Genomic DNA, 26,347 nt, shown 5'->3' on the forward strand with positions numbered 1-26,347 from the left:
TTTGACACGAAGCCTTCATCAGCAGTGAGAAAATAAATCAATAAAAGATCAGTGTTAATAATGGTGGAAACAAGGGAGAGCTCGGGGGGGAAAAGAAGAATTTAAAATTACAGGGAGCTCCAAAGGTTTTACACACCAAAATGTTTTCCAGTTGTTAGTGTTTGAAAAAGGGGAGACATGACACACAGGCAGCCCTCTCCAACGAGGAACTGAACCCATTCTATCTTGATAGGCTCATTTCAAAGTTGCCAAACTCAACAAAAACTTCAAGCTCTCTTTCTGTTTCAAACGTACGTCGATGTTTCAGGATGAGATCAACACAAGAGGTCTTTCCTTTCTTTGGGAAATACAGATACAAATACATCCAAATCCCAACTTAAGTTAAGTGCAGGAGAGGTACATCTCATTCAAATCCTCTTCTAACCCCAGAGCCATGGCCACAGCCGGCTCTGAGGTCACAGAGCTCCTTGGTAACTATTTCCAAGGAAGGAAAATGGCGCTGTATAACTGTATAGTCAGGGCAGGGCAAGTTATTCCCATGCTTGCTGCTCAGTCACCTCAGTCAGTCAGTCAGTCAGTCAGTCAGCAGCAGCACGGCGTCTCCTCTCACTTCTCTGTGTTGCTATGGTTACAGGGACGCTCTCTGTCTGTTACTCTGACCCCCTCCCTTCTCTCACATCACCCACACAGTCTGCAGCCATTGGTCTCACTAATGCCACCGGACAGGTGCAGTAATGGCGTCTTATCATAGCGATGGAGAGAAGTGAACATGGAAGCTGAACAGATGGCAGACAGCACTCATCATATAACCACTGTAAAACAGGCAGCATTACAGTTAGTAATCTATAGTGTTCTGTTTATCATTCACCAAGATCCCATCACAATAAAGATAAGCTCACTTATTCAGGCCTGGGCTGAGCAGCCTTCCAGGGGCCGTCACAGAGAGCCGGGGGGGTTGTAGTGTGCTTCCTTTGGCTTTATTTTTTTGCCTTTTTTTACAAGTGCACAACATGAAACTTTTCTCCTTCACATAAATAAAGACATTTCCGACAGAAGTCGATGTGGAAAAGCACAAATTGGTGCATAAAACTTCAATAGGATGCGGGAAATGAAGTGTTTTTGACACTCAAAACGTCGGCTCACACACCCTTCACACGAGCGTGAAGTGTGTGTGTCTGGCAGAAAATACTCTGATATTCTGTGTGTATCGGCGTGAACGTGTCTGCCCTCTGCACTTTCAGCATCTTTTACTGCCGCCGTGTTAACACTTCGCTCTGAGTGACACACACACACAAAGCGAAGTGATATTTTAGGTCCACTTAGGACGGACACACGTCCTGAAACCAGCCGGCACCGTGGTCATCCTGCTCAGAACAACAAAGTGAGTAATTCTGCTTTTCTTCATCACCGTCTGCTGTTCAGTCCCAACACAGTCACTACTGTTTACTACGCTGCTTCCTTTCTTTCCATTCATTTATTCTTTGGAGCATGAAGCTCTTTTTTGTCTCCGTGAGAATGGGTTCTCTCCACTGTAGGTTTTATTAGCAGGACGTGGCTGTGAGGTTTATGATGGCTTCACAATAAAACATATTGCATCATGGGTAGGGTGAGCCACCTGTGTACAAGGATTTCTGTAGTTTAATGTAATATAATGTAACGTGGTTTGAATTTTCATGATCATTGAATGATTTTGTGGTTTAATTAGTTGATCATGATTGTGACCATAATGAAACACAGGACAAATAGAAATGACTGAGGATGTAGCCTAAGTACAGGAATACTAATGCTCCTTTGACAGTGAACACTAAAGGGTCATTATATTCAGCCATATTCATACTTCAGTTTGAGGTGTTTATCTTTATATAGGGTTAGATTTTCCAGTTCTGGTAAAATAATTCATTTAGATTTAGATTTATTCTGCTAAATCAGCTACCTGGATGCTCTTGACCTCTGTCTCTGTGCCGGGGGTCTGGTTCTGGTCTGGTCCCCCCCCCCCCCCCCCCCCCTCCTCCCCCCTCCGCTAAGTTCTCTTTTGACTCTGTTTCCATGTGTCTATATAAATGTGTGCTGTTTCCACTGTAGCTGATTTGTTTCCTGCAAACATTCCAGTATTTTTGTCTGCAGCTGTAAAATTACTCCAAACAGCGCTCATCTTCCTCTCTGCCACCCTCTTCCTCTCTACCATCATCTTCCTCTCTGCGTCCCTCTTCCTCTCTGCCACCCTCCTCCTCTCTGCCGCCCTCTTCCTCTCTGCCGCCCTCTTCCTCTCTGCCATCCTCTTCCTCTCTGCCGCCCTCTTCCTCTCTGCCATCCTCTTCCTCTCTACCACCCTCTTCCTCTCTGCCGCCCTCTTCCTCTCTGCCATCCTCTTCCTCTCTGCCATCATGCAGCCAGCAACTCACAGCACTGCAGCACTAAGATGTAACTGGAGTTCTGTACTGACCGTAGAGAAGGACAACTGAAACTTAAGTATCGATCAACACCGATACCAACGTTGGTATCGATCTATCGATATTTTCGATCGATCACCACCACTACTGGCAGCAGCTTCATACTGATACTGATATGAGGGTGGATTCAACACATACAACAACACGAACTAACTGAGATGAAAAGTGTGGTGGCTTTGAAGAGGCCGATGTAACGGCTTTGGGCCCCTGCTGGAAAAGGCTGGCTGATACATAGAGGGTGAAAATACTCTAAATATAACGTGTACTTAAACTGATGCTGATTTCTTTGAGGGGGATAGTTCATTACTTACTGTCTGTGCCAGGCCAGCTGCCATCTGTAGGTGAGACACCAACTATGGAGAAGGACCTCACAGAAGAACCCTCCACACTATCCCAGGTGTCTCTCTTAGGGCTCGGGCTCTATTTCATGATAGCCAAAGTGTAACATCGTATCACATTAACGCAGCACTACTGGGCAAACAGTCCAACTGTGTCCGTGTGTAGGAGCTGTACCAAGTTTCAGATTTCTGTTGCTGTCAACTTATAGATTCAAGTAAGGAAAACTGGAGCTGAACAAGTTCTTGTTCTTCTATTCCCCAACGGGAATGTTGACCAGAAATACAAGTCTTTCCACGTCATTGTCTGTATGTCTGGTTTGTTCAGCCTTTGTCTTCAGCTTTGTCCTAAGCATCACTTAGCAGAAAGCATAATACTGACTTGATGCACAGCATAGTAAGCTGACAAACTAAGATATACATCTTTATATGTCTTTTCTAACATTACGCAGATCGAATGTAGATCAAAAATGAGAAAGCAGAGACCTAAAAACAAGGGAGGAACAAATACAAACCCTCAAATCATTAAACAGATGTCACTTTGTTCTATAGTTTCTCATTTATTTCACCTGTCATGCTATTATCTGGGTCATGTGACTGCCCCTCATTACTCTACAGGTGAGGCCACACCCCTGTGTGAATCATACTTTAACAGTGTTTAGTAATAGTTTAACCACTACAGTAAGGGCTTTTCATGAGTTCCTACCTCACTGTTATAGTTTCATATGTGCAGCATCTAGAATATCTTCTTATTTGTAGTGTTTGATATTAGCTGAAATATCCACCGTGGAGAAGCAGAGCTCTCTCTGGTCCGACCCACTCGACCTGCAGTGAGCAGTTCCATTCCACGTAACACATGTGCTCAAAGTCCCCAGCTGTCATAGGCTACGGGCCACAGCGACACAGGAGGCCCGCCCACAGGCTTCACAGAGAGCATGATGAGCCACAGTCTCCTCACCTGTCTGCAGGTGTGTGCTGCTGAGCGTCAGAGGGAGGCTGCTATCACACCGGGTGCTGCTGCTGCTGCTGCTGGAATTTCTAACCACTCTTGTTCTTTGTGGAGAGATCATAGAGTGTTTATGAGGCAAGTGAAGTGAAGCAACTCAGTAGTCAATCATGTAATGCTTAATAGTGTCTCAGAAACATGACGTTCTTGTTGGAGTGGCTGCACTGAAGAACAGGTAGGGTTTATTAGAGAGTTCTGATGAAGCTATGTTCAGTATGTGAAGCAAAGTGCCTTTACTTTTAGAAAACATCTGTGTTGCTTACTTTAGCCTGTGTGTAATGTGCCACAGAGATAAACTGATAGCAGATGAGTGGAAATAAATGGAGCTTGTCATTCTGAAGAGTATTAACAGAAAACATTGTCACTCGTAATAAGCATTAAATAATGTGATTATTCACTCCACACCTGAAATCCCTGCCGCTTTTGTCTGATGCTTAAAGGTGTTGCTGCTGCTTAATGTGTAGGGAGGGGAAGGGAGGAGGTCACCAGATAGCAGTGAGTCAACTCAAATGCCTACAGGTGACTGTGTGACCCCATTTACTCCTGGCATTGACGTGCTGTGATACACAGGGGAGATACGTGTCAGTGAAAGGTGTAAACACAGGTAGAAAGCTTGTATACTGTGCAGAGGGTGGTTCACATAACCGCATGTGAAAGTACAACGATGCTGTTCTCTGTCTGAATCCCCCAGGAGGCCCCCGCGCTGGCAGCAGACATCCGTAAGTTGGCCTGGGATGGGAAGCCTCGTTCATCCTTGCATGATGTTCCCGAACAGAAGGAACACGGGACGTTAAGAGAGCTCTTTCAGTTGTCTCTTGCACAACGCATGACAACATGACATGTGAATCCTCCAAACCTCTGGGAGGCCCTTTAATTCAACAGTTGTGTCAATCAGTTCATATCAGGACTAAATGCAGTGCACAGTGAAGACATTACATTCAAACCAGATGATGAAAAAAGAAAGGAAGGAAGGAGGTGAAGTGAATAAGTCACAGCCACAGCTGCCAGGCCAGTTGTGGGGGCTGTTCATGGTGAACACTTTAGCATGCGGCCTGGAGGCGTGCATGGCTGCAGGAGTCGTTTACATTCCTCCTCTGCTGCTGCAGGCCGGCATGGAAGAGCGCTACATGACTATGATGCTCGGTAAGTGAATGGGCCGGACACACTGGGTGGACAGGTTGGACGTCAATGGGAGTAAAACAGCTGTTGGATTTGCACTAACAATTGAAACAGAGCATGACGGGTCAGCACTGTCGCCCCTCAGTGCTGGGCCACAAGAAGAGTCAGACTTCTTTTGCCATGCTCCTAGGCTTCTCACAGTTTTCTTTTTAGCAACAAATAGACAAATACAACAAGCTAAGACTTGAATTTAACCAGCGACACACAAATCTTACTTTGCCATCCACACTGAATGCCAAAGAGTTTAAAAGAGCAAAAAAAGGAGAGGATAAATATAAAATATAAAATATAAACTACTATTGCTATTCATTCATGAGCCAATCAGGTGGATTTTGAAACTTAATGTTATCTGGAGAGCTGATTATTTCAGACAAACAGAGATTGGTACAGTGAGAATATAAATAAAATCTAATTCAGTTCAGTTCTGTCCAGGAGACACAGACTGGACATAGTCCCGTCCTCTGTGTCATTAAAAAGCGGGTAATCAAATAAACGAAAAAAATAAATAAATCAAAAGAAAAAAGCAGCTAAGAGAATTCCTGACAGCACAGAATTTTTTTTTCTGGCAGATATTGACGTTCATCATCTGGTTGGGGTTGCCAATTTCCACGTGGGCATTATTAGGCCAGAAATATCCTGATTAGCAGCTTACGTGAGAACGGAAAAACACTTTCTATTCAAATCCTCTCATTTTAGAAAGATGATAAAAAGGATCTTTGTATTCCATGTGTCTGTTTGACTAACACCCCGTGCTCAATGATTTTGCATGAAGAGGAATCCAAAGCTTCACAGGACTGTCACGTTTACTTAGCGTTGCTAAGCTATCATTGTTTGAGGAACAGGTTTAGCTGGCAGTGCCAATGTGTGAGAGTGAGTGGATGCAGAGGATGGTTAGAGGGACGTGTAGCCCTACAAAAGATAATGTACCAGTTTTACTTTACTATCAGTTCTTACTGCTCAAATATTTTGCCCAGTCATTTTTTCCCCATTCCTCTCAGGTCAGTGAATGTACAGTTGCACTTTTCAACACAATATATCACTTTTAATGACTTCTGCAGTCTCAAAATGATTCAACCGAATAGAATCCCTCATTTGCAAATCAGGTGTTGTCTCAAGCACATCAGATGCAACAAGTTAAGGGCCTCATTAATTGCATAAGTCAAAAGAACTGTCCAAAAAGTTAAGATCATTGTCTTGAACAAACAAGGAAAAAGATTCAAGAAGACAGCAAAGGCACTGAATGTTCCTACTGTTGGACGCAAAGTTCAAAGCTAAAGGAACACTGGCTGCACTACCTGGATTTGGCACAAAGAGGAAGCTGTCAATAACTGCCACCAGACTTCTGAGGAGGCAGGTGTGACTGAAAAAGACCTGCAGTAAGACTTGGTGGCAGCAGGCTTCAGTTCCTACAGTAAGACACATACTAAACGCTGAAGTCCTCCTTCAGAAGAAGTGGAGGAATGGGCTCCTCTGGAACGCTGTCAGAACCTGGTGTCTGGCTGTGCATCATGTTTGCAGCAGGTCATAGCAGCAAACGGGTGCTCTACTAACTACTAAAGATGCTCGTCAAGAAGGGGGTTGAGTCATTTTGAGACTGGAGTAGCAGCAGTGACATTTTGTGTTGCATTTGGAGAAACCACGTGGAATATTAGTTGTGTTGAGCTATTTCAGTTTTTCTTGTTTGGACGGTTCATTGAACACAGCTGAAAGTAAATTTTGCCAATATACCTAATCATATTAACAGACTGCTTCTCTCTGCCAGCGGTGTGTCCTCTCCTGGGTTTAATCTTTATTCCCATGATTGGCTCAGCTAGCGACTCGTGGCGAGGTCGTTTTGGTCGTCGCCGCCCATTTATCTGGATGCTGAGCCTGGGAGTTTTGTTAAGCCTGCAGATCATACCGCAGGCCTGGCGCCTGGCTGCGCTGCTGTCCCCGCTGCACCCTCACTGGCTGGAAGGCACTCTGCAGGCTGGAGCTATGTGTCTGATGGACTTCTGTGGACAGGTGAGTTACCTGCACACATTCACACCTTAGATTATTCCCAAGGCAACTCCTTAAGGTGTGAGTGAGTGGCCTCCTGGGTCAAAGACACAAACCAGGCATGTAATGAGTTGATCAAGTGTTTGCCTTGAAAGATATGATGTAATCCAGTAGCGTTACACCCTTGATAGATATGTGGTCTTTATGTAATGGTTATTTCAAGGTGTTATGTAACCTTCATTTTGATTAGGACTACTAAGAACTCTCAGAAGAAGAGAAACAGTTCTGATCAGCAGTTGTTCCAGTTTAGTGGTTCTTAAAGACATGAGGAAATAAACCCCTTAACATCCTGGGAAACTGTCACTGCCTGGTAGCCAAGGAATTATTGGTGAGTTCATCCTCCACTGGCAGGCCTGAGCATAAAATCATTGGATCATAGAAGTATAGATGCCATTTCATACTATTCCATAGTTTGAGTTTAAGCGCTTGAAAAATTGTACTTTTGCTTCCCAGCTTTAAAAATCCAACGAAATGGCATCTTTACTTCTATTGTAACTTCTCTTCTACCATTTCTACTACGATCCAGTGATACTAGACCGAGCAAATCCCCCTGAGCATGTTGAAATGAGTAATGATGCATTTTATGGCTTGTAAACATCACTTTTTGTTTGAGAGAGTAAGAGGGTGTTGCTTCTCCTTTCAAACACTTCCAACACAGTCTCTGCTTTAAAATGTTCAGAAGGTGAGCTACACCGCTTCACCAGGTCTGTGTGATGACGGTGGTCCGGTAACATGAACGTCCCGCAGCCATCGATTCAAATCCTGACTGAAGCAGAAGACAGTTATCGATACACAGTCAGACGTTCCCATGGAAGCCCAGCGTTCATGTCAAAGGGGGATTTTGTGACATTTCATGTGGAAGTCCAATCAGTGTTGATTGAATAAATATGAAACACCTGTCCAACCACCATCACAGTACATCTAGTCCAGCCAGGAGCCCCTCGTCAGTGACACCGCCCCCCCCCCACAACACATCACTGCTCACTGTAAGAAGGTGGTTATGAGAATGTTTTCAGGGTCTTTAAAGGAACACATGAATGTAGTTGTCAAAGTGGCTGTGAGCTGGTGTCAGCTAAGCGTTGTGTTTGCTCCTCAGGCCTGTCTAACCGTGCTGCTGGCCCTGCTGTCAGAACTGTTCCCTGGGGAGGAGGAGAACCGCAGAGCATTTTCGGTAAACTCCCTGATGACTAGCCTGGGGGGATGCCTCGGGTAAGGCGCTTATTAAACGTTTCTCCCCTAACCGACCCTAATCCAGTGTCTTTCAGTGAGGTCACTGGCCTTTGCCTTTTCTGATTTGTCAGCTGACAGGCCCCGATGACTGTGTTGCATTTAACCTCGTGGCCCTTGTCTTTGCTTTCTGTTTTCCTCCTCCCTGATCTCTCATCTGAAATTACATTTGAGTCATTAGGGTGATGCTCCACAGTGACATAATGTAGAGTGAGTACAGCAGGTCCCAGACCTCCACCATGCTGAAGGTATTTGGTCATAAAGGTTTGACATGATGATGGCATTACACGCAAAGTTCAGCAATCACCAGAGTTATTAGGCAATCCAAAGTTGTCGAGACAGGGGATCGCCAAAGTCATGAGGATTCATCCTTCGGGGAACAGTGAATGTCTGTAGAAATGTTCATGGCAATCTATCTCAAGTTGTCGAGGTATTTCAGTGTGGACGAGTGTGGTGGACTGACGGTGATATCACTTGAGCCAAGGTGCTAGCATTGTTAAGGAGACTTAAAATGATTCATTGATGATGGAAATAGTTTGTGCCATTACACAGGGATAATAAACTAATCACATGAGGTATTTGGAGAGACAGACATCCATTTCACTATCTTAAACTGTGTGTTCAGGTTTTTGCTCCCTGCTGTGGACTGGACCCAAGCACCCCTAGCGACGTACCTGGGAGGGCAAGAGGCTTTTGTCTACATCCTGCTTACCTTCCTCTTCCTCAGCTGCCTGCTCACCACCCCCTTTATCCCAGAGGCTGCAGGAACCAGGGAGGTAGAGAGGAAGACTGCCGCTCCTTTGAAGAAATGGAGCGGCAGATGCTGCCCTCACTCGTTGCTGTCCCGGCCTCATTGTTTCCTGGTCACACTGGGCCGATGTGCATCAGCATGTGCGTCGATGTATGCAGCATGTATGCATGTGCCGGTGGTCATGTGGAGACTGTTTGTGGCGGAGATGTGTAGCTGGATGGCACTGATGAGTGTCATGCTCTTCTTCGCTGATTTTATGGGGGAGGGATTGTACCGGGGAGTGCCGGGAGCAGAGCCACACTCACAGGAGAAAAAACACTATGATGAAGGTACGGTAAGTGCTTCTTTAGCTCCTCCCATTTCAGTTTAACTAAACCAATGACATTCATTTGCCTTCTCGCTGCTTCCTGTGTCTGTCCAGGTGTGCGTATGGCCAGTCTGGGCCTCTTCCTGCAGTGCGTGGTGTCAGTGCTGTGCTCCATGCTCATGGACTGCTGGGTCGCCCTGCTGGGAGCCAGGGTGGTGTACATCAGCAGTTTAGCCCTGCTGGTGTTTGCCACCACGGTCATGTGTGTCTCAGACAGCGTGATAACGGTCACTGCCATGGTGGCTGTGACAGGATACACACTCTGTGTCCTTCAGGTCCTGCCATACACCCTGCTGTGTCTCTACCACTCAAATAGACAGGTAAAATAATCTCCGGTCCACACTGTGCAGCGAAGAGTCACTTTATGTTTGGGGAATCTATGATGGCATGTCAATATCATTAGAGTTTACAAAGCGCTATATACTCTTAGGATATAGGAAATTTCAAGTTGAAATGAGACAATGCCCTGTGAAGAAGGTACAACATAATGCATGACATGTATAGTTTTCACCTAATGAAGAAAATCTAAATCATATTAAAGCAACACTATATGCAGTGTTGGACTTCGTCGTGGGATTTTTGTAGTTTTTGAAGAAAAAAAAAAAAAGAATGAGCCTTTATTAAAACCTCTAAAGCTCAGTAATTAAGGGAGTTATGTGGGGTAACGTGGCAGTCTCACTGTGACTGATTTTTTTTTGTCTTTGGAGAAAACCAGGCTAGCTGTTTCCCTTTGCTTACAGTCTTTATGCTAAGCTAGTTAACTCCATGCTTCAATACAATAGATATGAGAGTGGTATCAATCTTTTCATCTCAGTCTCAGAAAGAGAGCTCATGAGAGTGTTTCTCTAAACGTCACTAATTACTAAAGTGTTTTTGTCGAAGAGATGGGGACAGAAACTGATCCCCTCATCCATCATCCTTCTCTCCTCAAGGCTTTTTTCACTTCACTAAAGCCCAAACCTCCGCAGCTCAGCGTAAGAGACAACCCAGCGCTCACCAAGCCCCCCCACTCCTGTGGTCCACACACACCTGATGTCACAGGGGGACTGAGCTTACCCAAGGCAGCATCCTGTGATAGACCGCCCCATGTGTCACTGTCTGTGAGTGGGGGTGACGGGGGTGAAGCAGACTGCTCGCCAGTCTCGCAGAGAGGGATGTGTTTCGACATGGCGATACTGGACAGTGCCTACCTGCTCTCACAGGTAATGTGGACATGGAACTGTTGTGCCGATTACTGTTGGTTATTTACTGGAAAAGCCAGAACAAATTATGCAATGATTCTAATGTGTGTACAAATACAAATGTATCAATCAGCTGTGGCAACAACATCAAGCACAAATAGATACATACAGATTCCACTGGAGGAAAGATTTGGAGAGATTTTTAATTCATCAATTCATTTACTACTGAATATCTATGGGCTTGACAGTCCAGCAGACCTCTGACTTGACTCCTGAATAACCCAGCAGCTCTCTCACTGTTTGGCAAGCCTACAGTTGGGGAAATATCTTTGTGCATCATGCAAGTTGGCTGCCAAAGCAGCTTAAGCAGCTCTCATCGGTGAACTCTTGCTCTGTGACAGTGTAGCCTTGCTCAACAGCAGACATGCAAAAAGATGTCTGTTATAAGCCTCAAGGTTTCTGTTCAGTATATCAGAGTGTGTGTCTGCCCAGGAGCTCCTTAAAACCACAGCGTGGGTGATAGAGTACTGACAAACAGCTGTGAGTAGCAGTAGCTCCGAATCTATTTGGGAGTTTAAAGAAACAGAATAAAACCTGCTCATGTCTGGGTCATCTCATAGCTCATCTTCATGGCTACGGCCTCTACCTCCAACTGGGAATCAGCTGCATGTCTAACATCCAGCAGTTTGTCAGTGCTCTCCGCACAAGCCTTCAAAAAATGTGCACAACCAAAACCTGCTATCACTCCTAAATTGATTGCCACATCTTTACATACACATTGACAGCTTCAGCTGCCAAACATCAGTGTCGACACTGTAGTTTGTATAAAAGAAATGGATGTAGCCACGTTGAGGACCGCCGTTCTGAAGCCTTGTGTTTAGCTTCACGGGCGTCGCCATCTTGGCTATTTGGAGCCAGAAGTGACGTTAATTCCACAGAGACCGTCTCTGATTGGTTAGTCACAACATAGCCCCGCCCTAAAGCATGCTCTGTTTTCTGGTCTGTTTTCCTCTGAATGGGACGGTAATTTACTGAGTGAACATCATGCTGTGTCGAAGACAGAAACCAACAACTGAGATCATAAACCCGTCAGGAAAATGTTAACTGAGGTAATGAATCACGTGAGAAGTCGGCTCATTTTCTTGTTGACTTCCATACCGTCAGATTTCTTTCTGGAGCCAACGGAGTTGCTTCCTGCTGGCCATTAGAAATAATGCAGGTTTAAGGCTCTTCCACATTGGCCTCACTTTTCAGACCTGTAAGCGACATCCAATTCTTTTATACAGTCTAAGTATAAAAGAAGACCAGGCAAGACTGGCCTTTGAACTCTACAATGTGGAAATAGAACAAAACCTTTTCATAGATCAGAAACCCTCAAATAAAAAAAAAAATCATTAACATCAACTGAGAAAAACACTTTTCTTGTATGTGTTCAGAGGCCATTCTTGCCCGGTCTAGCGTAGTGGTGTCCTTGACCTATGAATGCAGCTTCCATGTCAGCTAGATATTACATCAGCAGGAGCAGTATGTCCCCCACTGCTACTGACATGCTGGAGCAAAACAAAATACCCATGAAAGAATAAAGCAAAATGGCAAATTCAGTCTGATTATCAGGCTAATAAAACGTGCCTATATCTTCAATTGGGATCTTTTAAAAAAAACAAGTGCTGTTTTTCCTGGTTGAATGGGTCTTTTCAGCATCATATTGTAAAAGAACAAATAGAAACTATCCTGATCGCCCATTTAAAATGTAATTATCTCCTGCAGGTGCTACCGGCGATGTGCCTCGGCTCGATTGTGCAGCTGGCAAACAGTGCGAGGGCTTACATGGCCTCCGCCTGCTGCTTCAGCTTGATGGCTTTTCTCTGCTCCACCAGGGTAGTCTACAGCCACGCTGACCTCCAACACTGACCATCTCTCAGCAGCAGAGGGTGGACAGCAGCACACAGCCTCTGATGCTGCACTTACCGTGTTCTTGAGAGATTGCAGAGGTTCGGGGACCTGACTGGGCCTTGGGACATACATGAAGCTATCCTTTTAAGAATTGTGTTGTATTGTCATTCCATGTCCAACTCACACTTTAAGACAAGCACATTTACAAGGCCAGTAACGAAGCGTGGATCAAAGTGTTGCTTTCACAGTCAGAGCAATTTGTTGTGGGTAAAATGAAGCAGCACAGAAACTCGGTCCATATTGCGTTTTTTCTTAATATTCTCGTATAGGCAGTGATAGGCAGCAACATCCTGCTGTGTACTGTTGCTAAGAAACCACACTGGAGTCTTGACGCTCCTTGTGTGGTGCATTATGCTGCAGACTCCTCAGCCATATGCTCTGTTTAGCTTCTATGGAGGATCAGTTTCAGGCAGCATGTAAGAACTTAATGAAGCTAATTACTGAATAGGGGGAATAAATGAGCCTTATAGGAAGCTATGTTTCCAGCCAGGTGATCTAATAGTGTGGTGCTACGTACTTTACTGGAGGCACTGCTGTAGTTTAATCCACAGAAGTGCACCAAGGTCTATAAGATCAAAGTGTTTTTTTAATTAAAACAATCTCAACATTTAAATGAAAACTTAATCCTTCAGTTTGTAGAATAATCCACATTCAACTTTTTTTTTTTTCCATGTGTGTCTGAGAAGTGCAGTAGTAGCAGAGGTGTAAAAAGTCCAACATGTCCCTGTGAGATGTAATGGAGTAGACTCAAGTAAATACCTCAAATCTATGCTGAAGTGCAGCACCTGACTAAATGCACTCATTCCACCACTGACAAGTCGTATGTGGTTTGTGTAATCCCCGCTGATCGTATTATCTAAGTCTAATTTATCTAAGTGTGTCTGTGCCTTTTAGCTTGACTGACATATTTATCATCATTGTCAACAGGTTGATCTGGATCAGTCAGAAAGCTTCAAATCACAGCTACTGAAACTCCATAGGAGTGTTACTGTGTGGCAAATACACTACTCACAAAAAGTTAGGGATATTCGACTTTCAGGTGAAATCTATGGAAAATGTAAAAAGTGAATGCTACAGTGATATTATATCATGAAAGTAGGGCATTTAAGTAGAAGCATGCACTGGTAGTTTCTTCATCTTAAACAATGTATTTGAAGAAAATCTACCAACAGTGGTAGGTATACCACAACAAAACATGTTCAGTGTCTCAATAAATTGGGATGTGGCCAAAGGACGTCCACTCCTCTCCTTTCTGTGACTCTTCCAGTCTCTGTATCACTGTTCCAACCTCCTGATGACACTCTGTGACCCTCTAAGCTCAGTGAACACCTCCGTCTGAGGACTTCCTGTTTGAAGCCTCCAGTGTTGAGGTGCTGCTGATCAACTGTTAGGTGTCGTCTTGGTCTCATGATGTCAGAATGTGAACAGCAGGATGAGGAGGACTGTTTAAATACCAATTCTAACTGAAGCAGGAAATGTATTGGTGGATTCATGGATCAAACCTGTTGTGAATGTTGCTGTTAAGCTTCTTGTTAGAGAACAGCAGCTGGTGCAGAAAGTACTGAGACACTGAACAGTTGGACATGTGCATTCAAAGGTTTAGAGAAGGTCACATTAAGTTCACCTGGAAAGGTTAGAATGTATTTTAGGTTCATCCTGAGATTTCACCTGAAAGCTGAATATCCCTAACTTTTAGTGAGTAGTGTATAATACAACACAGGTAGTGATTTAACGTGGCGGGGGTAATTATAATACCACATGTATAACATGGCTTTCAATAATACATTTTCATCATCCCCAGTGTGAATTTACCAAGGCTTCTTGTATGTATTTAAAATATTTGTTTCATTTATTAAGTTGTGCTGTTTTTAGCCACGGTCTAGATGTTTAGACTGCAGAGCTTTCACCTCTTTCACATTACAAACCTGATCCACCCTCACTGTAATAAAACGAATGATGAAAGGTATGTGTGGTTTAGGATTATTGTCACATGAACGTGTGGGTGAAGGTTTTGAACTATGTCAATCTCTTTTTCTCTCCTGATTTTTTGTGGCTCTACTGAACCACAAGAGGGCGCTTTTGTACAACAGACCAGCACAGCATCATCATCGTCCTCCTCCTCCTCATCATCATCATCATCGGGTCAAGACGAAGATATTTCATAAAGAACCCTGGTTGTGTATGTAATAGAAGACATGAGGATATTGTTTGCTTGGGGCTGTTATACTGATGTCCCTAAATGATTTGTGGTAGTGATCTATTTCCTCTTTTGTTTCATGTAGAAAGATTTTCAGTCTGGGTTTGTCTTTGAACCTCTGATTTTATCAGAAAGTATGATTTACTCCAATTTATTTTTTAATCCGGGGCTTTTTAATCTGGATGTAGCCCTAAAGGGAACCAGTAAAGAGCTGCACCAGGATATGATACTTTCACGTGTTAGTTCTACTGACCAAATGTTGGTTTAGACTTTAGGGAGGCAGACAATAACCCAGAGAAAGAGGAATTTCATGCCCAAAAGTTTCCAACCCACCTAAATGAATGTCATCATTTGGCTTCAGTGGGAGGTTTCAGTGTCTCAGGTTGGTCTGAGTTCTGTTTAGATGCTGTAAGTGTTTTGTCATTTGACACACTGGTGGCCAGATGACAAATTCTAATTAGATGGACAGATCGTAATCCTCTAATGTTTGCACAATGGATTAGAGAGATGTTGTATTCTATTAAGATGGAGAACATTAGGTATACTGTCAGGGGGTCTGCTGACAAGTTTACATTGATGTGGCAACCTTTTCTCTGCCGTGTTGATGCTTTAGGCTCAGATATATATCATCATATATGTATCTGTCCAGAAATGTTGAAACTTTGTTAAAAAAAACAACTTTAGACTGCAGTTTTTATAGTGTCCATATACTTTTGGTACTCTGGGACACATTTAGAACTTAGTTCCCTACATGCTGTGTTCAAACTATCAACACCTTTAAAACATTAAGTATAACTGTACCAAGGTACTGTACACCACACATTCACCTCGAGAAATGTTCCCAGGCTTGGTCATTTTATTTGTTTCCGACAGCGGCCCATGCTCTTCTCTCTATATACACAGTTTCTCTAGAGTCCATCTCTCTGTAATAATAGTTCCTGTTTGAAAGGGGAAACTAATTGGAAGAAGGAGTGTTATGCATGTTTTAGAAGGTTTGGGGGAACCCAGTGTTGTTATTCATAGTGAAGAAGCACAACAACAGCTGCAGCATCATTACTGAACAGTGAAAGAAGACACAGCCTCAATGAATAAGACAGGACAATTGTTCATACACAGTATTTCTCTCAACTCTCACTGATGATCCATGTCAGGACTGGAAAAAAGTGGACCACAGCCCCAGTGCCCAAGACCTTCAGAGACCCCCAAAGGCTCCAGGGTCACTGTGTAGCACTTATAAAATCACACTTTCACAAAATCACAGATTTACTGATATTGTATAGTACAGTATAGTACAGTATAATATAGTATAGTACAGTACAGTATAATAGTATAATATAGTACAGTACAGTACAGTACAGTATAGTATAGTACAGTACAGTATAGTATAATAGTATAATATAGTACAGTATAGTATAGTATAGTACAGTATAGTATAATAGTATAATATAGTACAGTATAGTATAGTATAGTACAGTATAGTATACTACAGTATAGTATAGTATAGTACAGTACAGTATAGTACAGTACAGTACAGTGCAGTATAGTATAGTACAGTACAGTATAGTACAGTATAGTACAGTATAGTATAGTATAGTACAGTATAGTATAGTACAGTACAGTACAGTATAGTACAGTATAGTATAGTACAGTATAGTATAGTACAGTATAGTACAGTATAGTATAGTACAGTATAGTATAGTACAGTACAGTATAGTATAGTACAGTACAGTATAGTACAGTACAGTATAGTACAGTATAGTACAGTATAGTATAGTACAGTATAGTACAGTATAGTATAGTATAGTACAGTACAGTATAGTACAGTACAGTATAGTACAGTACAGTATAGTACAGTATAGTATAGTATAGTATAGTATAGTATAGTATAGTACAGTCTGATGGCAGAGGTACAAATGAGTTTTTTAGTTTTTCAGTTGATGTCATGCTCATTCTGAAGACTATTGGATCAACTTATAGATATAACGAAACCACAGCCTTTTGGAGAAATACTGATTATGCAGAATGTTTTATAGCAGTTTATTTACTTGATAAACATAGAAATTAAAACAGAAATATGAAAGACACACTATAGACTGTCAGTGGAGGATGTACTGGGCACCATTCATACTTTGTCTTGGATATTCAAATTCCAATTACACTGCAAATATCTACAATCATACAAACAATACATTCTAAGTAGTGGAAATTCCTTTTTGACACCTAAATCAAATTCTCACTAGTTATTAAAGGAAATATAGATACATCAAATTTATGTTTTAAAAGAACAAATATAATTTTCGCAAGTTAGAATTGTATTTCAGGTATCTGCAATATCAGGAGTTACATTCATAGAACTTATTTCCAAGCTTACATATCAATAATTTCAAAATTGAACATCTTGAATATCGTTAAATATCTAGAATTCCACTCCTGTAATAAGTGTAGTAATCTACAATGAACATTTCCATGAGTGAGAACTGAACAACTGATATCACCAGCCGGAGGCCAAATGACATTGTGGATATGTTGACTCAAATATAGATATCTGTAACTGACTTTGAGTAGAAGTCAGCGGTTGAGCTGTTGTGGAGTTAACATCAGAGTTTTATTCACAATGACATTACTGATATGTTGAAATAGGTCAAATAGCAGTAGTTCTTCCTGTCTACAATCATCTACTTGGCTGTTCCCACTAGTGAGTGGATGTTAAAGGAGCTTGCCATATTGATTGCAGATGTAATGTAATAAAAACACTAAAGTAGAGTTTCCTCAGCAGCAGCAGCAGCATGTTGTCAGAAACCCTGAGAGCAGTTTTCAGGATGCAGGACAAAGAGCCCTGAAGCTGTCCCAAAGGAAAAACCTCAACTTACATCTGTCGTTACATTCATCGGCTGTTTCCATTATTTAGTCCACCCCTGTGCCACACTGAGCCCTGTCGTGTCTCGTCGTGGTACAGCGATCCCTCCATCAACACATGGCAGTCAGAATTTATCGAGCGGCAGCCAATCAGCGCGCTCCTTTTAGGGCGAGCCTCCGCCGCCCTCGGCCAATCAGCGGCGCGGATCGGGACCCGTGCCTCCGAGTTGTGCAGCGATGCAGTCACGTGACGCTGGGAAAAGGAATGCCAACATGGACCCGTGGCAAGGACGGGATGTGAGTGTGCCACGACAATAACACGACGGAGGGGAAAGGAAAAGAGAAAAACAGAGAACCGTCGACGGCGCTGCTCTTCTCCGCGGAGCCCCGCAGCCACACACGGTAGGTCGGGCCGAGCGTCCGGGATTCTCCTGCTCGGATCCTCCGCAGACACGCAGGAGTATAAATAGAACATTTTTGACCCAGCCGAACTTGAGACTCGTGGATTCCTGTGCGGGCGCGGCTGTGCTGAGGCGGACCGCCGCGCGGCTCCGCTGCTCCGGGACGTCCGCTCCTCTCCGCTCCGCTCCGGCGGCCCGATGCTTCGCTCGGGCTCAGTTTTCCTCGCCATACGGTTCATGGGCGCGTCGGTGCGGGCCGTGTTTACCCAGAGCGAGGCCCTGCTGCAACATGTGCCCGACGGTCTGACAGCAGCAACAAACAGCCTTTACATAAGCAAACACGGAGAATCTTTCCGCTGCGAGCTGCTTGTTGGGACATTTGAGGTCTGCGGACCTGATAGAGGTCCTAAATAAACAGCCCCCCCCTCCCTGCAAATTAAAGTTTAACTTTCAGCATACTTTAAATTTGCATAGTCAAAGAATTCTCCATTATATATATATATTATTATTATTATTTTTGTACTCTCCTCAGACACACAGGTAGGATAAGAAGTGGCCTAAATCACACCAGACCAGAGCTAAAACTGTGGCCAGCAGATAAAGATGGCTTGTTTTTAGATACTAATTAATTAATTAATTATAGAAGGCTTTGGGGGAGGGGGGGGGGGGGGGGGGGGGGCTGTTACTTCAAGGGGCCTTATATTTTTGGAACAAAAACTTCCAAAGACATCGAAGTGACCTTAAGCAAGAACCCAAACATCTGCCCAATGTTAAATATTCCCTCTTGGTGTCTACAGACTTAGACCAGTAGAGCCGCTTCATGATGGGAAGGACATTCTAAGCGAATCCTAGTAAACAGAAATAGTTACTTTGGGTTCTGTTTCTACGTGTTTTAAGAGTTTCTGTTGTGACGTGTGACAGTGGGAGACACTCACTCTGTGAATTACCTGTGGAGTAAATGACTTCCTTTGTGTTTTTGTTGTTGCCAAAGGTTTCCTGGAGCATCTGCCTTTTTAAGGTGTAAAATCCAGGCGTTGAAGTACATAAATAGCTGGGTAATAAAATACAATCTCAATGTTGCCTTTGCAGGATTTTGTGATCCCCCCTTGTGGATAGTGTTTCCTCAACATCCTCTATTCTGCGTTTGGCCCGGATCAATGGTGTCTCTCAGCAGCAGAACGCTGAGTTTGGAGAATGACCTGTTCAGGGACAGCAGCAGCAGCAGCAGCAGCAGCGGCCTGTTCTCCCTCGGCCTGGGAGACGGAGCCCGCAGCGAGGGGGGCAGTTTAGCCTCCTGCGACAGCCCCGAAGCCGGGGAGCTGGGGGCTATGCATAGCTCCAGCCCCGAGGAGGAGGATGAGGAGGAGGAGGAGGAGGAGGAAGAAGATGAGGATGAGGGGGCGCGTCTGCATATTTTTCTAGGAGCAGAAGGAGAAGAGGAACCTGCAAGTCAGGAGCCTAAGCTGCCAGAATTCCCTTTCCATCCCTCCTCCCCGTTCACCCCCACCCTGGAGGACATAGAGGAGTTCTTGAGGGAAAAGATGGAACTGGTCAAAGAGGGGCTGCTGGCCCCCAAAGAGGAGGCCTCCCCTCTACCCTGCAGTGGCTCTCCATCCTCCACTGCGCCCCTGGCTGCTTCCTCAGAGACTTGCAGTGACCCAGGGACTAGTGCCTCCCATTTCACTTTAAGCCCAAACACCCCTCAGAAGGAGCAAAACAGCCCCAGCCCTGCTGACCCTTCCCCCTCTGCCCAAGCGAAGCCCTCAGCATCCACCTTAACCCCCCCAGTGCTCCTGGGCGCTCCGCTGGTTCTCCAGCTGCAGCCCCTACCTCTGGCCCAGCCTCAGACCCCAGCAGGCTCTCCTCCTGGGACCCAAAGTGGCATTTGGCTCACTCATCTGGTCATGGGGCTGCAGGGGGCAACGGGACAAAACGTCACACTACTGGCCCCGCAGGTGTCCCCCACCACCACCGTGTTGTCACTAAACAGTGGAGATGCCAAGTCAGCTGACCAGAAGTATGTGAAGATCGCCCCCCTGCCCATCACTATGAGGACTCTAGAGATCACGGGTGTGACGGGCGTTGGGGGCCAGGGCAGTAGCCTGTTGAAGGCCGTGGCCCCCCGGGTGATGAGAGTGCCGCCTACAGAGAGGGTCCATAAGTGCTCCCACCCAGGCTGTGGGAAGATGTACACCAAAAGCAGCCATCTGAAGGCCCACTTCCGCAGGCATACGGGAGAGAAACCCTACACGTGCAGCTGGCCTGAGTGTGGCTGGAGGTATGTGGCATGATGTGTACTGTAAATACCAACTGTAGGTTAAGATAAAGGGGTTTGGAAGATGTTCCTACTGGTTGATGCAGGGGGCTGCATTAATGGGGCAGCTGGCTCCTGATGAAACACCATCCAGGAAGTCCTGTTGGAGTAACCTCAAAACACTGCTCGGTGGTTTATAATGCTGTGAGGAAAGATTTTACAACTCATTACTACCATCATCATCAAAAGACAAACATTGTGATCTCAATGTGTAATCCACTTAAAATATATGACTCGACTGAGTGTAAAACAGTTCAGTTATTTACTCATAATGAAGATGTGTTTGTCTCGCAGGCACAAACGGGGGAATAAATAACACCAAAACAAGAACGACTAAAAGCACCAGCTCCAGGCCGGACTGTTGTCCTGTTTTTTTAAAAGCATCAGTATTTGCCCAGAACTTTGCAATGGGGCATCCCCTATCATTTTAATGATCTTATCTAATTTCTCAGTTCCCCTCTCAATTGACCATTTAGTCTATTACATTTCAGCAAATAGAAAAAATGCCAGTCTCCTGACATCCTCAGATTCTTTGTGTTTTGTGTGAACAGCTCCCTAAAACCCAAAGATATTCAGTTTACAGTCTATTAAAGAGGAGAAAACTCCAGCTGATGATGATGATGATGATGATATCTTGACGTATTAATAGGTTCATAGAGTAATTGTTTCTGCACTAAATTGACATCAGATTACTGGAATATAACAATGCTATTTTATTATTATTAGACTTTATTGTCCCCGGGGGGGAAATTCTTTTTCACAGCACTGATTCTGCTTGACAAACTGACCATCAGACAGTAGACATGACAGTGCAACAACAGCAGACTTAACAATACTTCACAAGACAACACTTCCCGCTACCTTTACACCAACAAAGCAAACAGCCATAGCCATGTTTTGGAAAATTTCCCCAATGCGACCACACTTTGGAGCTGTTTTTACAGGAGTGGTCATGTGCACATTTGCTCAGTAGCCGTTCACTTTCCTCCTCTTCCTGTGTTAAAAAGGAAAGATGTTCCTACCGCTTGAGCTGTGTTGTTTGTGTAGAGTGCACCAATCCCCTCCCACCACTGGTGTACATATTATGTAGAAAAAAAAATCCACCAAAATTATGGAACAAATATTCAAGTCAGTGGGGAAGAACTGTTGTGTTGAACCTAGGGGCTACATTGGGCTTAAAGATGTAGTTATGTAAATGTAGTTATCAGTGTGGGGGCTGTGTGTCACCAGTTAGTAGGGAAAACATGATGATTCTACGGGTCCACAAAAAGTCTAGCAGGTTGTGGGAATTATTGAAGTGGGTTCACAGCAGTAGTCAGTCTGTGGGCTCAGATCTCCCAGCTGTAGCCTTTAACATCATGGATAATTAGCCAGCGTGTTAATGTGACTGTGTTCCTCACTCTGCCCGCCTGCTCTTGTGTCGCCAGGTTCTCCCGATCAGACGAGCTGTCTCGTCACCGCCGCTCTCACTCTGGCATCAAGCCGTACGAGTGCTCCCTGTGTGAGAAGAAGTTCGCCCGCAGTGACCACTTGTCCAAACACACAAAGGTCCACCGCAGCTCCAGGCCCAGCAGGATTATCAGAGCCACTGTGTGACACCTTCAGCTGGCCTGAACGGACCTCCCGGCCTGGGCCAGGCAGGTGCACACCACGGGAGGTCCGGGGCTCCCTCAGGACTTACGGTGCTTCACAAGCAGAACCTTCAGAAGAATTTTGAGCGCTGGCTGCTGTTGTCCCCTCGTAATTTCCTTCCCTTCTCTCCTCCCTGCTGTTTATCCTTCACGGTTCCTTCTGAGAAGCTCGTCTTATATTGAGCGAACAGCCACCTCAGGAAAAACTCAGCTGAAAGTGGATTTCCTGGCCTCCACACACACACACACACACACACACACACACACACACACACACACACACACACACACACACACACACACACACACACACACAACACAACAGGGGACCGTCTTACAGAGGCGCCTCTTGCAGCCACTGCTTGCACTATTGTTTCTGGTACCAAGCTACCAGGGGCTGCTGGAAGCTGGGTGGTAACAGGAGTGTCTGTAATTCTAGAATCTCCCTTCTACTCCTGTGCTCGACCTTTTTTCTCAAATCCAAACTTCAGGGTCCACATGGATAAAGCCTCCCAACATCTTTGTACGTTGCTACAGTGAACGTGTCCTCTGTTCGGCGTCTTAGTTACGCCATGTGTTGTAATCATGCGGCTTGCGATGGACATGTGCACGTTGGGTAAAATTATGAGATACAGTTCACTTTGAATAAAATGAATGACTCCTGATATTAGGAGTAAACGCAGAGACATTGTCTTTATCAGACTAAACTTGTGGCTTTGCTCTCGATTTGGCCCAGCTGAGAAAACCTTTTCTGCATCCAGGCCTGGCCTTTATTGCATTCGTCCAATCATAACCCACCCTGTTTTGACCTGTATGCCTTTCTCAGCCCCAGCATCGCCTAATCTCTATTGATGCCTTTGTCCATATTACAAAACCTCTTTTGATCCTACTGTTATCATATGACTGCTCTAATTTAACTGTGATTCTGAGCAGGGGGTTGCCAAACCAGAAATCCCTGTTCTGGCCCTGTGAGAGCATGAAAACGACACTCCTGGTGCGTGACAGTTTATAAGCTCTTTGTTCTCCGAGATTCTCCTGAAATCTTTGTGTAGCCGACTCATGTGGCCTAGAAAACTACTTGGTCTGTATGTTATGTTTTGGATCAATGGCGCAGAAGTGATGTGAAACACTGCTTTCTTATTTACAGTAGCAGTTACTGTAAAACATTTCTCTGTTGGTTATAGCAGCAAGAAAAGCTAACAGCTGGAAAGGCAGCTAACATCTATTCAATCATCTGTATTAGTATACTCAATATAATGTGTACTGAACATAAAGGACAAAGATAACATGTACAGCTTGTAGCCTTTATGTAGATGTGTTTTGTTTTTTTTAATCAAAGAGGATTTTCAATCAGTGCATTAAGCTATTCAGTCTTGTTTCTGAAAAGGTCTTCGGTCTGTTATGTGAGTTTGATTGTAGCGTGATCAATCTGTGGAATGTCAGACTTATTATGGTCTGGGATTTGGCATCCCACTCAACACATTTCCAAACCATTAAGCTGAGTCTGCTAGTCTCAAGTGCACTTGTGTTAGTGGAAAGTGAGAAACAGTCATTGTGCTCTTATGGCAGTTCCATAAAATGTATTGGAACCGTTAAATGCCAAAAAAAACAAAAAAAAAAAACAATGGATTTTCTAAGGATGGTTAAACTGCACTGCGCAGTGCAGTCACAATTATCATTTGTTCTTTGATCTCAACACATTGGTGCTTGTTAACCTACCAGAGCTTCACATGAAGGGACAGCAGAGCGCTACACATAACTGGTTTGTCTCTGTTGAACCAGCAGACACTTACTACTACAAACCGTAGGCTTGTGGCAATCTTAACTTAGCTCAAGTAACGTTGGTGCTTTTGGGATAAACTCAAAAATAGAGCACTTCTGCGAGTAGCAGTGCACACTCATTTATACAGCAATCATGCCCTTATCTTTGTATCGTAGCAATATGGATATGTTAGGTTTCTCTCTTCAAAAACAATCATGCTCAGTAATGTAAAAACCCATCCAGAGCAGACAGTCGGGCAGACGTGTTTATCTGTCTGAACTAGCGCTGTCTTTGTGTCTGAGCCTCCCCAGGCTGCTTCTACTGACCTACATCCAGACCTGCATTCCCTAATCATCATCATCATCATCATCATCATCATCATCGTCATCATCACCATCATCGTCATCATCCAGTCATCCAGTTCTCTCTGTTTCTCTCTCTGTCCTGTCTGTGTATCTGGTTTAATACAGGCTGTATTTGTTTTGTTTTGTTTGTTTTTTTGAATACCAGAAATGCTATTTTCCTATTTGCAAAAATAAAAGCAAAAACTTAAAATACTGAGTCGGCTTTCTTTAAAAAAAACAAAAAAACAAGGTAAATGATTGACCAACATTAATTAATGGTGGCAAGTAATTAAGTACATTTACATTTGCTCACTGCATCATTTTTACACAATAATAATGTACTGAATAGGTGCCATGTGAAAGGGACGAACGGAGACAAATAAACAAGAGCGTTATCATCCAACTCTGCAGTTTCTCCTCAGCCTCTTTCAGCTTGTTTAAATTTTACAGCCACAACTTCACTGTTTTGGCTCCCTGATCTCAAGCCAAGGCAGAGCTAAAAGGAGAGTGAATGTTGAACTTGCATTAACTAATTGGCCTGAGACACAACTAGAGATGAATAATGTAACTGAAACAGTTAATATTTTATATATAGTTTGCTAATACATTATGGGAAGACTGTAAATGACTCGATATCAGTTTGTTCTGCTGCCCTCCAGTGGCCAGGAAGTCCACTGATGCAGCTTTAAGTACAATTGTGAGGTACTACTAGGTTTACTGAAGTATTTACATTTTCTGCCACTTTGTACTGCTACTTCAATACATTTCTGAGAGAAGCATGAACTTAATGGTTTTAATGGCTGACATTACAACAAGGGCCTTATAAAGTTAATGTGGCAAAGGTGTCGGCAAACAGTTAAACAACAGCTATTTAAAAATGCGACACCGAGCAGCGTTAGCTTTCACTTGGAGTCACGATTCCATTGACTCGGCATATTTAAGTCCAGTGTTCATTCATATGGTCATTAGGCACATTGTTCATACTAAAATGCTGAATAGTGCAAGTTTAAGATTTAAAAACCGTTGATGAATCATAAAAACACTGGTACACAGAACTTTGAACTATCCAATAGTCAGCCTATTACTCTTTAACTGGCTACAACATTAAAATGCTGCTTACTTGTAGGTGCATCAGAGATGATCAGTTAAAGATATGAAGCAACATTTGTGTCATATTAAATGGTCTGTACTTGTATAGTGCTGAGACTTTTTTTTCACACACCAAAGTTCTGCTTCGGGAGCAAGTCGGGGATCTGTGTCTTACTAAAGTCACTGGCCTGCTCTCCTCCACTCTACAAATTTGCCCAATGACTGTCTCAATAAAATTGCACCAATTTAGGTTTCCTGTAGCACTGAACGACAGCAAGGACTACAGCCCAGAGTGGGTGGATAGCATAACCACATCAAGGCCACTGCAGTGAGCCTCCGAATAAAAATAATGCTGCAGGCGTTGTAACCACTTTTTCATTAAGAATCTGACTGCTGTAGTATCGTGCAGTGTCCCTTAGCTCAATACTGTAGAAAGCAGAGAGGAAGGAGCAGCTCTGCTCACATATCAGGCTGGAATTTCTGTCTATTGGTACTTTCCAGTTGTGTTTGGCTAGGAGGGAGCGCCTGGAGGAAAATGGGACTGGCTTCAAAGCAAAAATCTGTGTTGCCTCCTTTCCTGCTGTGTTCTTTCACGCTCTCGCTAAATCTGGGATGATGTGGTCAGAAAGAAAACGCTCATCGGATTCATGTTGGACTGTTTTGATTCATAAACTGAAGGTGAGGCAGGCGGCACAAGTGAAAGTGGGCTGGAACAGAGCAGAAGAGGGAAAATGGGGGGTTCCTGTTGGGAATGAAATGCGGCCACGGGCTGTAATGTAATACGAGTAGCTGATAACAGTTGTGGCCAGAGGTTCTTGTACGACAGAATGATGTACTGTCTTTAAAGAGCAGCAGTCATGCCATTAAAATTATACAGATTTTCTCTGATCAGGAAGTGTGACAACACCTCCCCCCAAAGCTACAGAGCACAGAGGAACATTGTTAATCTGTTTTATGCTTATGGATAGTTTAACACAGTTCCTTTTCCAAGTTAGAAACTTATTTTGAGAATTTATGCAATATTTTTTTCTCCTTCTGGCCTAGTTGGAAAATAAACTGAATTCGTATAGGAATCAGAAAAGCAGCCTGAGAAAAGCTTAAAGCTGCGATAATGAACATTTTTATATCAAATGACTATGTGTGGATTAAAAGAAACTGCTTGTAGTGAGGAACAAAGAAAATTATCACCCGAGGCTGTAGTTCCTCTCAGCTCTACAAAGCATTTTTAGCATCTTTAAGCTTTAATTGTTTTACCTTTAAGGAC

At 43.8% G+C, this 26,347-nt stretch overlaps 2 protein-coding genes across 2 annotated transcripts; both read left to right on the forward strand.

The window, feature by feature from the left end:
* The first annotated feature begins 4,741 nt into the window (after window positions 1–4,741).
* Window positions 4,742–12,447, forward strand: slc45a3 (solute carrier family 45 member 3). The gene is made up of 7 exons (XM_070839399.1): window positions 4,742–4,934; window positions 6,733–6,974; window positions 8,107–8,219; window positions 8,863–9,317; window positions 9,410–9,675; window positions 10,288–10,557; window positions 12,304–12,447. Exons 1-7 carry the CDS (start codon window positions 4,742–4,744, stop codon window positions 12,445–12,447), a joined length of 1,683 nt encoding a protein of 560 aa, XP_070695500.1.
* A 6,633-nt stretch (window positions 12,448–19,080) lies between these two features.
* Window positions 19,081–21,867, forward strand: LOC139213033 (Krueppel-like factor 15). Its single transcript, XM_070843642.1, has 2 exons — window positions 19,081–20,221; window positions 21,685–21,867. The coding sequence occupies exons 1-2, from the start codon at window positions 19,101–19,103 to the stop codon at window positions 21,851–21,853; spliced, it is 1,290 nt and encodes a 429-aa protein (XP_070699743.1). The 5' UTR covers window positions 19,081–19,100; the 3' UTR covers window positions 21,854–21,867.
* Window positions 21,868–26,347: the final 4,480 nt, after the last annotated feature.

This window comes from Pempheris klunzingeri, chromosome 2 (assembly GCF_042242105.1).
Source record: "Pempheris klunzingeri isolate RE-2024b chromosome 2, fPemKlu1.hap1, whole genome shotgun sequence".
Classification (NCBI taxonomy): Eukaryota; Metazoa; Chordata; class Actinopteri; order Acropomatiformes; family Pempheridae; genus Pempheris; species Pempheris klunzingeri.